Source organism: Chinchilla lanigera, unplaced genomic scaffold, assembly GCF_000276665.1.
Source record: "Chinchilla lanigera isolate Chin_1 unplaced genomic scaffold, ChiLan1.0 scaffold00065, whole genome shotgun sequence".
NCBI lineage: Eukaryota > Metazoa > Chordata > Mammalia > Rodentia > Chinchillidae > Chinchilla > Chinchilla lanigera.
This window is the reverse complement of record NW_004955466.1, coordinates 12,034,009-12,047,755: the sequence shown is the minus strand read 5'-3', so window position 1 is coordinate 12,047,755 and position 13,747 is coordinate 12,034,009. Positions and strand designations below refer to the sequence as shown.

The 13,747-nt window shown below is 37.2% G+C and overlaps 1 protein-coding gene across 2 annotated transcripts in view; it reads right to left on the bottom strand.

The window, feature by feature from the left end:
* Window positions 1-13,747, bottom strand: part of Arid4a (AT rich interactive domain 4A (RBP1-like)) — a 70,080-nt gene that overhangs the window by 39,912 nt on the left and 16,421 nt on the right. For both annotated transcript variants that reach the window (XM_005399213.2, XM_005399212.2), the window contains exons 6-11: window positions 10,616-10,695; window positions 10,433-10,527; window positions 8,352-8,484; window positions 6,041-6,120; window positions 4,656-4,732; window positions 4,018-4,184 (exon numbers count right to left, since the gene is read on the bottom strand). In XM_005399213.2, the coding sequence (XP_005399270.1) occupies window positions 4,018-4,184; window positions 4,656-4,732; window positions 6,041-6,120; window positions 8,352-8,484; window positions 10,433-10,527; window positions 10,616-10,695 (632 nt within the window). The remainder of the gene's footprint in view (window positions 1-4,017; window positions 4,185-4,655; window positions 4,733-6,040; window positions 6,121-8,351; window positions 8,485-10,432; window positions 10,528-10,615; window positions 10,696-13,747) is intronic.

Sequence of the window (13,747 nt, the reverse complement as noted above, 5' to 3'; positions counted from 1 at the left end):
GATTAATTTGCTAAAGTGTCAAGCTAACATGGTAAAGAGAGTTTGCTGATAAAGGCTAACCTATAATAATTTAGTAAGTGACGGTCTAGGGGTACACTAAGTTCTTGCCTAGATGTGCAATGCCCTGGCTTAAATCCCCAGCAATGCAAAGGCTGGAGAAAAATGAAAGTTGTTACACGTGAATGCAAGCTAAAGTCTCAATTATTCAGTGAAGATTGACTTTTCAGGATCTGTATAGAAACCTCAATGGCAGGAAGTTGGCAATGAAGTTATTAGATATAACTAAAATACACCACATTTGAAATCTTCACACTTTATTGACTCAGCATGGTTTTCCTGTATTATCAACTATTTACTGTAGGTTTTTATACTCAAAGCTTGAATGATCACTAACCAATGCCTTTACAATCTATAAAAAGGGCACAGATTAACAGGCAAAAATAACACTTGAGTTAACATCAAAAACAGGTTTTTTTTGGTTCAAGACAGGATTTCACCAGGTAGTTCAGGCTGGCCCCAAACTCCAGTGATCATGGTGCCCCAGCCACTGTGTGCCACAATGCCCAGCTAAAAAGTAGTATTTGTTGTTTCCATGAATTTAAAAAGTCAAGCACTTATAATTTTTACAATAGTGAAATATGATCTTGGGTATCGAATTTAACACTGATTCCATAGAAAATTTGTAAGATCAGAAAAATAGGTGTCAATACTTGTACACTAAAAGAGTACTTTTTGTAAAAATTTCACTAAATTCTGCGCTTTCATTACTAAATATGAAATTATAAAAAATTATTTAAAGTACCCAACACATAAGTCTACTTATAGTAAAACATAAGGATTTAAAAAGCTAAGACTAGTCAAATTCCCCTTGATAGTCAATCTAAATAACCACCCATTTATTTCAAAAACTCCTCTATACTTATCCGAAGGAAATGCATGCCAGAAATAAATAACTGATACCATTACTTGTATTTACCTGGTCTTTTCAATTAAAAATGCAGTAATATTTTTCCTAATATAAACTTTTTGTAACCAATACATTAAAGTAATATCATAAATGTACTCTCCAGGGATTTTTTTTCAACCTAAGAATCAATGAGTCAAAATTTAAAAGTAATCAATATAAACAGGACCTATTTTCTGTCAGTTCCTGTCTCTTCCCAAGCTATAAGAGTGTGCAATGTATTTCTTGTACTCATACCCTGAACTACCAAATGCTTCAGAATTCAAAATAATATTAAGTAAAAAAAGAAAAAGATGCTACTTCATGAAAAGTTGCAGTCTCCAGTCTCCTTGTTATTCTTTCTTACATGAGCGAACCTAAAGCAGCAGACAGAATTACCACTGCAGAGATGTCTAACACTTGTATGATCCCCCTGCATGGAACTGCTTGCTGTGCTACACACACTGAAGAGCAAGCTGCAGTATTTTCATAATGGCTCAGAGAATATTATAAAACGTCATTTTGATCATTGTGAAGCAACAGTGAACCTTCCGGAAATCTGTATCATCATTACATTTTGGGGAGACTTGGGATCTGTAATGTAATACAACAGCTTAACCTCACTTCTGTGGCTAAGGCCCATAATGACTAAGCCAGGTAGGCCCTGGTGGATCAGATTATTCATTTTATGCTGCACTCATTTTCACCTCTCTGTTCTAACAGATGATAGTGTTCTTCAGTTTATCTATGTATTAGTTTTTTAAAAAATTACTGATCAAAACAAGTTAGAATGATTCAGCAACTAAATCTTAAACCCAAGAGCAAGAAATGCAGCTGATTCTTTTCTAAAGCAACCAAAATCTCACTCAAGGAAACCCACTTGGATGGCCAGAGGAAAGGAGGAACTAATTTGTACCAAGGAATTCAATAAAGCATACGCTGTATAACTGGCCATGTGAAAAATAATTTAAAATAATCATGTAAGCTCGTGTTTAAATTCTGTAATTTTTACTGTTATTTTTCAGTAGATGAGAAGCATCCTGGTTCATTTAATTTTCACAGGCTCACAATTTAAGTGATACCTCTTTAGACAATAATATCCTTATGTCTTTACCCTTTAAAATGTCTTTACTATTTCCTACAAACAATACATAACAGAGCTTTGCCTCTGCTCTTCATTTTCTTCTATTAATGTTTACTCACAGCTTGAATAAAACATTCTAATATTACAAAATTAATCACTGTAATAGGAGCACTATTTACTGTTTTACAGCCACACTCTACAACTTCCTACAAAGCTCTTTTCACCCTCTTTGTTTAAAATTTCAGGGTCTGGGGAAGGTAGGGAAATGCATTCTGCAAGGGACACCAATTAAAAGTATTAGCAAAATTAAATAGATTAATCTGTTTTCAATATTTGGTAATGTAAGGTTCTAATTAATGTTAATTTAAAGAACAACAGCTAAACCACAGAATACAGCAGTTCAGACCCTGAAAAATGTGGCCTATTTACCCTGAAAATATATAATCTATAAATAAACAGATAAAATACAAAAATCACATTTAATATTCAACCTTTAAATCCCAAATTTGCCAAACTGTCTCATTATCATTTTCATTCCAAAATCTATGTCATGTTTCAAAAAAAATAGCCCTCATCCTCTGGTAGTCTAAAAATAGATTCCTACTGTCTTTTTACAAGAAACAATTACATTTGGTTATGAGGACTACCATACAAGCCACATCACTGATACCTAAGATTCCTATTTAACCTCATTTTGGCAATCAAAATGGTAACTTAAGTATACACACACACAAAATTCTTACCTATATGCTGCATTTTCTTTCAAATGCAAAATGGTTAGATTCCCCTTCTACTTAATCAGTACAGGGTCTGGACACTGTTCAGTCTGACTTGCAAATATTTGCTTCCCCTCTTAGGACATAGCATCCGCAGGGTTCTACAGCACTACTTACATTCTCTTCCACATAAAAATCAGACATTACATGAAAGGAAAAGAAAGACAGCCCATTTCAAAGCATCTGGCAAACCTCCACTGGCAACCTGCCAAGCCTCTGCTAAACCTTCCTGTCTTTCCGAGCATGCTCACTTAAAACCAACAGCACGTTACTATGGTAACTCTGTAGGCAGCCTGTAAGTATGAACCGCCATTCTGATTTCAGAGTGTAAAACACCAAATACTGCAGGGGAAGTAAAAGGGAAGAAATAGCGTCTATCGTACACCACACACAAGTACACTTGTGTTTTTTCATAAATTCCCATTTGCGTACGTAAAAGAGAAGCAAGTATGTGAAATTTTTTCCACACAAATATTTTCCATGCTCAAATAGGTTCTCTCTCTCAGTATGTTTTCTTTGTTTTGCCCCAAACCTCTCACCCCCTAAAAACCAAAAATATAGTGGAAAAATTTCAGTGCTGTTGAGTAAACAGACAATACTCAGGTAAGCACTTACGTGCATTTCACAGGTTATTTCTTATTATTATACTTTAAATGACACAGCAGTATTACAAAGACAACCATTTGCACTTATAAAATACAATTTAATCTTTTCTATGTTTATCTAATGAAATTTGCATCAAGTTTGGATAGAATTTTTACCTTCAAAAAAGGTTTTGAAGTTAAGAGAAAGCAGACCGGGGTTCACATCCATTATCCACCTTGCAGTTCTGTTGCCTTGGGAAAGTTATTTAACCTTTCTGAATCTCACTGACTTCATCTTTAAATTAGGATATTAACAGTTACTGACCGATGAAAAGTACTTCTTTGTAATTTCATCTTCCTTTTCTAGGAAGGGGTTGAACCCAAGACCGTGCACATTTGAGTGCTGCACCACGAACTCCACCCCCAGCACTGCCTGTGACTTCTCCCCTACTGCACATTAATCCTGACTGACACACTTCGCTAAGAGCCAAAACACAGCATCCTCAACCTCCAAATCAGCAATGGAGAAACAAACTGAGAATCTCAACAGAAGGAAAATATATGAAGGTTATTACTTGTACTAGAGAGCATTAAAATGTTTGTTTGTTACACACAGAAAATTATACCTACCGCCTCCTCTTCTTCCTTTTTGGTTTCCTTTTCCTTCTCCTCATCGTTTTCCTCTGCCGGGCCATCTTCATCATCACTACTGGATGACTCGAGGATTTCACTTAGATCCATTTTCCAATTGTCAGGAACAATTCTAGCTTTTAAGAAGGTACTTGCTTTCTGTAGCCCTAAGAGTGAAAATGTACTTCAGCAGTTGTTATGGAATTAACAGCACAGAGCTATAGAAAATGTACAACCCTAAAAGAGTGAGATCTGAATTCAAATCCAGCCGCCACTTATAAAATGACACAGTAAGTGGGGATACTGTTAGAGAAACTGTGATGATGAAACACAGAAAGTTAAAACTATAAATTACAAATCAAATATTTTATCTAAACAGTAAAAAAACTGCCATCAAATAGGAGTGGTTAGCACCCCTGTTTACAGCTAAAATGGCATCAGAGAATACTAGGTCTTACTTTATTTACGGCTGTCCCGTAAAAGCAGTTTTTTTTTTTTTTTTTTGTCTTTTTCTGGTACTGGGAATCGAACTCACGACCTTGCACTTGCCAGGCAGGTGCTGTGCCGCTGAGCTAAATCCCCAGCCCCCACGTAAGAGCAATATTATAAAATAATGGATTGATCTGTCTTTGTTTTACCTGGTTTAGTAGACAGCTCAGATTCCGGCAGACTGAGAATGTCTATTTCCTTAATATCTTTCCTTGCTATAGCATAACTAATTAAAGAGAAGAATAAAAAGGGAGGAAAACCACTTATTAAATAAAAATCAGCACTCAAGTAGTCCATGTTAACCCATAAAACATAACGACCTCAAAACTTAAAACTTATTTTGCCTATAAGCTGTTTTGACTATCTGATTTCTTAATAAAAGGTTAGAGGAAATAGAGGAAAAGACAGTCTCTTAATCTTGAAAGTTTGGATATTCAAAGGACATTCAATTTTGAGAGCATCAAATTTGGAATACTTCATTCTACACAACCCTCCTGCAGACAGTATGGGGTAACTTCTATCAGCGTGATGACTTCAACACCTGGAGACAAAACTGCTTTTTTTTCGAGACAGGGTCTCACTATGTAGTTCAGGCTGGCCTTGAACTCACTATGTAGCCAAGACTGGCCTTAAGCTTGTGGCATTCCTGTTGCCTTGGCCTCCCAAGTGCTGGGATTACAGATGTGCACTACCACACATGGGTCAATAATGCTTACTTTCATGTTCAATATTTCTTAACTTTTACTAATTTTAGTTTAAAAAACCATTTACTGGAACACCATAGTAAAATCCTTTTACCATTATAAGGTATATCATGGTATTAATTTTTACAGTGAATCATACTTCAATAAATATATGTATTTTATTTTACTTTTGAGGAAAGGGGGTATATTATGGATCAAACCTATCATCTTGTACAGGCTTAGGCAAGGGCTCTTACTACAGGGCCACATCCCAGCCCTAATTTTGTTTTGTTTTTTTAAGACAGAGTCTCACTATGTAGTTCAGGCTGGTCTTGAACTCACTATGTAGCCCAGGCTTGCCTCAAATTAGCAGTGATCCTTCTGACTCAGCCTCCTTAATGCTGGGATTACAGGTATGCGGCACCACTCCTGGCTTTTACTTTGTTAAAACAAAGATGATATTGGGAAAAAGTTTCTAAAAGCCAGGATTTTAGTTTAAAAAGGCAAGATAATTATTGTAGTCATATAATTCTATTAAAAATAAATTCTACAATTCATAATAGTATACATGATAAAAATAACTCTGTACCAAATTTTAAAAATTCAATACCACATTTAAATAAACAAGCAAACATGGTTTAAATATTATTTTCATGTATTGCCCAGTTTTTATATAAAGTTTATCAGCAAAAAACAGCCTACATTACAAAATGTCAAAACATGTTAGATATCATATCAACTCAGTTCATAAATGATCAGACTTTTACAAAAGCAAGTCTTGGTGGAGGGGGTCGATCACTGCGATTCCACTTTTATTCTTCCCATGTAACATTAAGTAATTCATTACTCACAATTTAGAATCAATAAATGATCGAACTAAGCACTGGTCCTTCTTCACTGTGATGTCATCATTACAGCCGGGCGAGACTACCTGAAATACACAGCAAACAACTGGTTGCTTCCTCTTTCCCTTGCTCAGAAAATGAGTATCTTTTAAAGGAACAATTCTGGGTCCTCTAACTTATCCAATGGATTTTTTTCAGGTAAGATTTTGTTGGGTAGCCAAGATTGGCCTTGACCTCTTGATCTTCCTGCCTCAGTCCTCCAACTGTCCTGCTTCACATGGATATTTTATAAGAAACAGTTCCAGGCTACCGTGTTCTCCCACTGTGGTCTGTGTTCACCCTACACACTGTACTTATTTTCCTACTTCTACTTGGCCCAAACTCGCTCCGTAAAGCCTTTTTTCCTACCTTTAATAAATGCAAAACCCTATTACCATAAAAAGAAAAAACAGTTCCATCATAAATAGCTCCTATTATTTACCAATCACTTAGTGAAGATCTCATGTTTCTGTTTAGCATACTGACTTTCTAGATATTTATTCAGTTATCCTATAACATGAAATTAATAAAATGGACATTAAAATGGGACCACCACTTCCAAAAAATTAGGCTTCACTCTACGCTGAATAACAATTTTTGGAGAGAGACATAGTTTTTGTTTTTGTTTTGAGACAGGGTCTCACTAGTTAGCCCAGGATGGCCTTAAATTACAGCAATCCTCCTGCCTCAGCCTCCCAGGTGCTGGGATTACGAATGAGCACCACCATGCCCCGCTGTACTTTTTAAAAGTATACTTAAGTACAGTGATCCCAACGGACAGAGGCAATATGAAAACTCAGAGAGAAAGCGTTGAACACAGGTGGCAAGGGTAAGCATGGCAGCTGAGCCTTAGGCAGCACAACTCAAGGCCTGCTCACCTTACCTGTCAACTACTCGCATGGCCTCAAATTTCTCTCTGCCACCCTCCCTCCCTTCCAGAGCAATGGATCCAGTAGGCCGCTGTGTCATTAACATTCCTAAACACTGAGCTCAGCCATTCTGCAAAATCCTCTGCAGCATGGTTTCCAAATTTTTAGTTCTGCCCCAGATGCAAATTATCTTTGCGGTCTCATTTCTCCCTATTTCCCTACGCTCATCTAGTAGCCAAATCAAATAGTCAAATTCCCAGTAGGGACAAGTACTACCTCCTACCAAGCATTCTTGACTGCTGTCATAAAATAACGTCCATCTCTTCTCATTCCTTCTCCATGTAAGCCAAGAATACTTCTCTACTAACTCACCTATGACTTGTCCTTCCTAAAGCCTTCTTTAAAAGCTCGGTGAACTTAGCCTAACACTTATTCCCTGTCCTATCCCAGTGCCTGCACCGAATCCATTTGAGTTCATTCTGTAATCTCTAAGTATCGCGCAATTTCATAGGTATGTATGGTAAACTTCCAGAGGGCAGTACACTACCCCAGTCTCGCACTATTCTCTTCTAGGGAACTCAGAATGAAGTCAAAATCACTGCAGATCCTCAGGAATACTAATAATTTAGGACTAGGTGAAGGCTCAGAGGAGTGAAATACGCAACAGAGGGGAGTGAAGAAAGAACTTGATTACGATACACATGTCCATGTTCCAACTCCCCACGGAGAATATAATCATTATGTACTGCAGACATGTACTGGGAAAAATAAAAATTAAAAAAAAAACTTTCATACAGTTTACAGGCAAAATAGGAAACAAATGAAGTAGGGATTGCTTCAAATATCCATTTAAAGAGTACAATATCCATTACTAGTAGACACAGTGAAGTCTTATTTTACTTTATCTTCATTTATTTTGAGATAGACTGCGTCACCCACGCTGGTCTCCAGCTCCTGGGCTCAGCAATCCTCTTGCCTGCTTCCAGGAGCTGGGGCTACGGATATCTGTCACCATGCCTGAGGAAGGAGTATTTCTGAGAACAGGACTGCCACAATTGAATCAGTACTCCAAAAGGATTTCTCTTTACAAGTTAGTTCTAGAAATGTAGTCTGAACTCAGTGAAGAAAGGATCCAAGCTAAGCAAACCTAAAAGTGTGAAATGGCAATGGGACAGAGTGAAGGGGCCCACAGACTCCTGAAGGGAGAGTCGAAGAGGCTGAGGACTAACTACGGCGAGACAGTGGAGGCGACAAGCACAATTCTGTAGACCTGACCTCTCAATTATTAAATCTGTGATGTGCGAATTGATATTGTGTGACACTTTGAAACTCTTTAAATGTTTCTGAAAATCCATTTTGTTAAACAAACGTTTTCTGGTTGATGAACAATGCAAGGAAGCCCTACTCACCAAAGCAGGGTACCATTCAGTCCTTTCGGGTGTGGAAACCACACTCACAACTTTTCCTAATAATTCATCATTGAGCCGATGCTTATCTTCATCTTCCTCTTCACTACTTTCTTCTTCCTTCTCGTCTTCGTTACTGAAAGGCAGGATGACTTGATCATTAGCCTGACATGCCATCACGACGCTAGGACCTAACACATGTAACTCAGCTCCTCATGCAGCCTCTCTGCTCTGACTTGAACTGAAGCGGTGGAGACCCTCTTGCTCTGCACAACTGGTCCTCAGCTACTTGTCAAACTCCGAATCCACATCAGCAAATCAGTAAGGAGCTGGACTCACGTTCTCCTGTCATCCATCAGCTGGGACAGATAAGCCTAATTCCATCACCAATATATACCTACTGTGCCAAACACACTTCCTTTCTTTTTTCTTTATAAACAACAACCTGTCTCCTTTTTTTGGTACCGGAAATCAAACTCCGGACCTTGTACTGGGCAGGCACTGTGCCGCTGAGTTATATCCCTAGCCAACCCTTCTACTTTTTAAAGGCCAAATATCTTTCCTTTTTTTGACAACTGCCCTTCTATTTTATTCAAACACTAGATAATACTTTATCTACCAAAGTATGAAAATATCTCAGTAAAACACATATGAGGGTTTATTTAGATAATTTATCTGAGATAACTAAGGTTTACCCTCAAGTGTAAACAGTATTAACTGTAAGCCTACATTTTCACAACTAACATATGCAGCAGGAATGAAAGACTAGAAAATCATTACAGTACTTTGCTACCAGAATAGTACTAACTTATTTAGGCAAGACTTACCAGCAAATGGTAAAATCACTGGAACTCTGATTAAAAAAACAGGGTATTGAAATAGCCTCGAAGAATTTCCACACAGACTATTTATAAGTTGCAAAGGGAAGGATAATTTTGAGGTTTAGAAGCTCGGCACACACAACTTCCACCAGGTGATCAAAGCTAATATCACTAACCATGGAGCCCACTGGTACCACACCCTTACAAGGTGCTTGCACCAAGAGGGATCCAACATTACTTACGCAGTCACCGGTATCAAAAATGACAAGCTGGGTTCAATAACGAAAGGGCAATCAGCCAAACCCACATCAAGGAACAGTCTACAAAACAACATGCCTGTACCCTTCAAAACTGGTAGTGTCATAAAAGACAAAAAAGGCTAAAGAGCATTTCCAGATGACAGAAGACTTTAGAACTTTATATAAATGACATGCAGTACGGGACCTTAGGCTGGATCCTAGAATCATGGAGGAAAAGGAGGTGCTATAAAGGCTGTGATTGGGGCAATCAGCAAAACTTGAAATAATGGCTACATGTTAAGTGACAGTATTCTCTTAGAGTTATTCAACTTCCCCAATTTGATATCCGTATCTTGGTAATTTAATCATAACGGTTCATGATGCTTGCCCCTTCATCTCAAGAGTTTAGCAAAATAAAATTATAAAATAAATTTATATATAGATGGAAAGAATGATAAAGCAAATATGCTAAAAATGTTAAAAATTAGTGAATGTAGATAAAGAACATGTGGAAGTTCACTGTATTATTCTTCAAAATGTTTTTATGTACTCTGGGAGGCTGAGGCAGGAGGACTCTTAAGTTTGAGCCCACCAATGACAATGACTCCAGGAGACTCTGTCTCAAAATTAAAACAATAAAGTAAAAAGGAATGGGTATATGCCTCAGTGCAAAGGCCCTGGGTTCAACCCCTAACACTGAAATAAATAAATAAATAAAAATTCTTTAAAAACTAAATAAATAGGTGAAAAAAATATGCTCACTTAAAAGGGAAAATCATCACATTAATCATGGACTTTGCCAGTATAACTCAAAACAAAAGTAGTCCTTCTGAAGGTGAGTTGTGATAAGTCTTGGGGAAGATAATGCCAATAATTAAGACTACGTCCACCAAGCATATCATGTTTAACCTGAGAACACAAGATCCCATGGAAAGGTTACCCGATCAAACTCAGCCATTCTAGAAAAATCCCTTTAGTATTGTAAAAACTGTCATTAGAATGAGACTATGTACGGAAAACTTACACAGGAAGTGAGGACCTCCTTCCCCTGTTCGTCTTCTTTGCAATTACTGGAGTTCCAAAATGCTCAGGATTTGTTAATGGAAGCTGATCAAGGGTCTGGTAAGAAACAGATGAACTCAGTTTGTATTCTACTTCTAGATCAGTAGCTACTGTTCGAGCCACAGCCCCACATGTGCCTCCTCACCTCACTCTCTGCAAAGTGCCTCTCCCCCTTTAGGCACAGAGAGGTCCGTCGCAGCGTTCTCTCGTCACCATCATCAAACACTACAGGAGAGGAAAAATAAGAAAATTAAACACGAGACCACAAGGAATGCTGCTATTACTATGTATTTAGAACTTCATATTTCTAAGAGCTATTACTTGTTAGTCATTTTTCAAAACCTTTAAAAATGAACATACTGGGCTGGGGATAGTGGCACAGGCACAGTGCCTGCCTAACAAGCATGAGGTCGTGAGTTCAATTCCTGGTACAAAAAAACCTGCAGTTTCTACTCTGTAGATACTAAAGAAACACAGGTGAAAGGCCTACCCCAATCTGCATATGTGCCTCTATCTACTTTTGCAATTTCTATCAGTATGGAGTCACCTTTCTAACTGCTTTACAATGTGTCAAAGCAATGATATTAAATCACCTGCAATCCTAAAAGCAAGCAAAAAGCTGCTTTTAAAGGAACTCCATGTAGTCTTTTCTGAAGGAGGTATCAATGATTTCAGCATCTAAGTTATAGTTTCAAAATAAAATGCTTTCAGAAGATACCTGATTATCCAAGATTATGAAGAAGACAGAATTTTTACTACAAATATATATGATGTATATTAATTGAACAATGTCTACATATCTTATGAAAGGAACATATTCAAAAGAAAGCATATATACTGAAATATGATTAAGATCTAATCCTAATTTTCATAATTTTAGACACTTTTCCATTCTACCAGAATAAGTTAATATCCACAAAGGAAAATTATACTTACCTTAATTTAATATCTTAAAATTATAATCCTGCATTTTTTAGAATATGATGTTTCATAAGCAAACACTTCAAATCACAATTTTTTTCTTTTATTTTTCTCTTGTGAGGTGCTAGGGATTGCAGCAGAGATGCATGCATGGTAGGCGAGCACTCTACCATTGAGCTACATCATAGTTATTTTTAATGAGTAAGTATTTTAAAGAAAATTAATTATATCAAGGTACTCAGTGTGTTCCATGTTTATCTACTTCAATCAGTTCTTTATCTTAGACTAAAGATATCTAGCTTGTCTCCTATGCAGGAGACAGTGTAAGAAAATTAAAGCTCCTGAAGCTCATAGTCAAAGCACCACTGATTCCACAAACGCAGCTGTGCTATGCACTGTTCACCACCCAGAGACTGATTGCCACGCACAAACACAACGGCAAACAGGACCAAACACAACATCCGCCATCACTTGTATCACTGATCTGCCAAGTATGTACAACAAAAATGAGGACGTGTATGGGGTGCTCAAGTATAGTAAACCATTGCTATTTTAAAAATTAAAAATTGTGACATCAATGGCACATGCCTGTAAACCTAGCACTTGGGAGGCTGAGGCAGATGGATCACCACAAGTTCAAGATCTGCCTGGAATACACAGAAAGACCCTGTCTCAAAACAACAAAAACAAATCATGACACCATAAATCAAGCTGAAAACAATTCTTTATGTTAGTATTAATGTCGATAAATAAGATTTTGGAAAGGTTCCAACTTTCCTTAATGCTGACAGTATCAAAGATAATGACACAATTTAGGCAGGAGGACAGAAAATAAAGACTGTAAGACCAATCAATACTATTAAATTTATTTAACAAAAATCTCAGCTAGGCATGGAAGAACACACCTGAAATCCTAGTGCTCTGGGAGGCCAAAGCAGGAAGATAGAAAGTTTAAGCCCAGACTGGACAATTTAGTAACTCAGTGAGACTCAGTCTCAAAATAAAAAATAAAATGGGCTGGGGAATTTGCCCAGTGTGAAGGACCTGGGTTCAGTCCCCAGCACCTGTCCTCCAGTAAAACAGTATTTTACTGCTTATCAATGGCAGCTCTATATCAAAATGTTCTGATGAATAGTCCAACAAATAAAATTGGTTTTTTGAAGACAAAAACTCATTTTACTTCAACATACTTTACCATTTATAAAATTAATGTAAAATCCAAAAGCCCTTCTCTAAAGGATCTGATCATAGGAAGTCTTCCAACTTTAAGTCAAACAGCTTAAGACTTTTTTAGTTCACAAAACTATATAAATGTATGCATTTGAGTGTTTTAGACATTTGTTAAGCAGTATAATATTGAAAGACATGGGAAACTCACCAACATAGTAGGTTTATCAATTCCAACATTAAGCTTCCTCTCCTAACTTCCATGTTACAAATATCATCAAAAAGAGTTGTGCACACTAAGGAGTCCCTTTAGCATTTTAATAAAAATGACCAGCTGTTGTCTGTAACAAACTTAGCTTCTTTTTAGATCAGACTTATTGTAGAGCATGCCAAGAGAAAATGAGACTGTAAGGACTTAACAATTCCATGAAATGTATGACACTGCCAAAATGGCAACTGAACAGATAACCGATTGAATGTGACAGAACACAAGTATGACCAAAAATTGTACCTCTGTTCTTTTTTTTTTTGGTTTTTCTCCGGTACCGGGAACCGAACTCATGACCTTGCGCTTGCCAGGCAGGCGCTTTTGCCACTGAGCTAAATCCCCAGCCCCGTACCTCTGTTCTAACTGCATTAGATATCGACACTAAAATCTATCTACAGGAAAACGACGAAGTCAAGACTCTCATGGTGACACTATTCATAATAAATAGACAAAATTCTTAAGCAAATATACAAATCCTAATCTGTCAGAACTCAAAGAAATGAAAAATAACAAGGATCTTATAAACCACTGAGTACAAAAGATCTGTCTGCTACCTTAACACTGATCCACAATGTAGTAATAAATAATAACAGATATAAATGGCAATCACTTACTAAGCTTCTACCGCACTCTAACTCGGTAGAACAAGCTCTTCAATGTCGAAATCACTACCTCCCTTTCACAGAAAAAGAAACTGAGAATCAGAAGGTTAACAATGAACTACAGGTTAATTAAGGAAGGACTGCAAGATATAACAAACAGGCACACAGAAGTATAAAATGAACATACACAAACCAGGATGGGCTAGCAGGCGACACCTGGGTCAGTGATGGCGGACCTGTAGCATGCGTGCCACAGTGGGCTGTTTGTATTATTAGAACCTCAAAAAGGTTTGCCATCACTGTCCTAGATTACACAGTG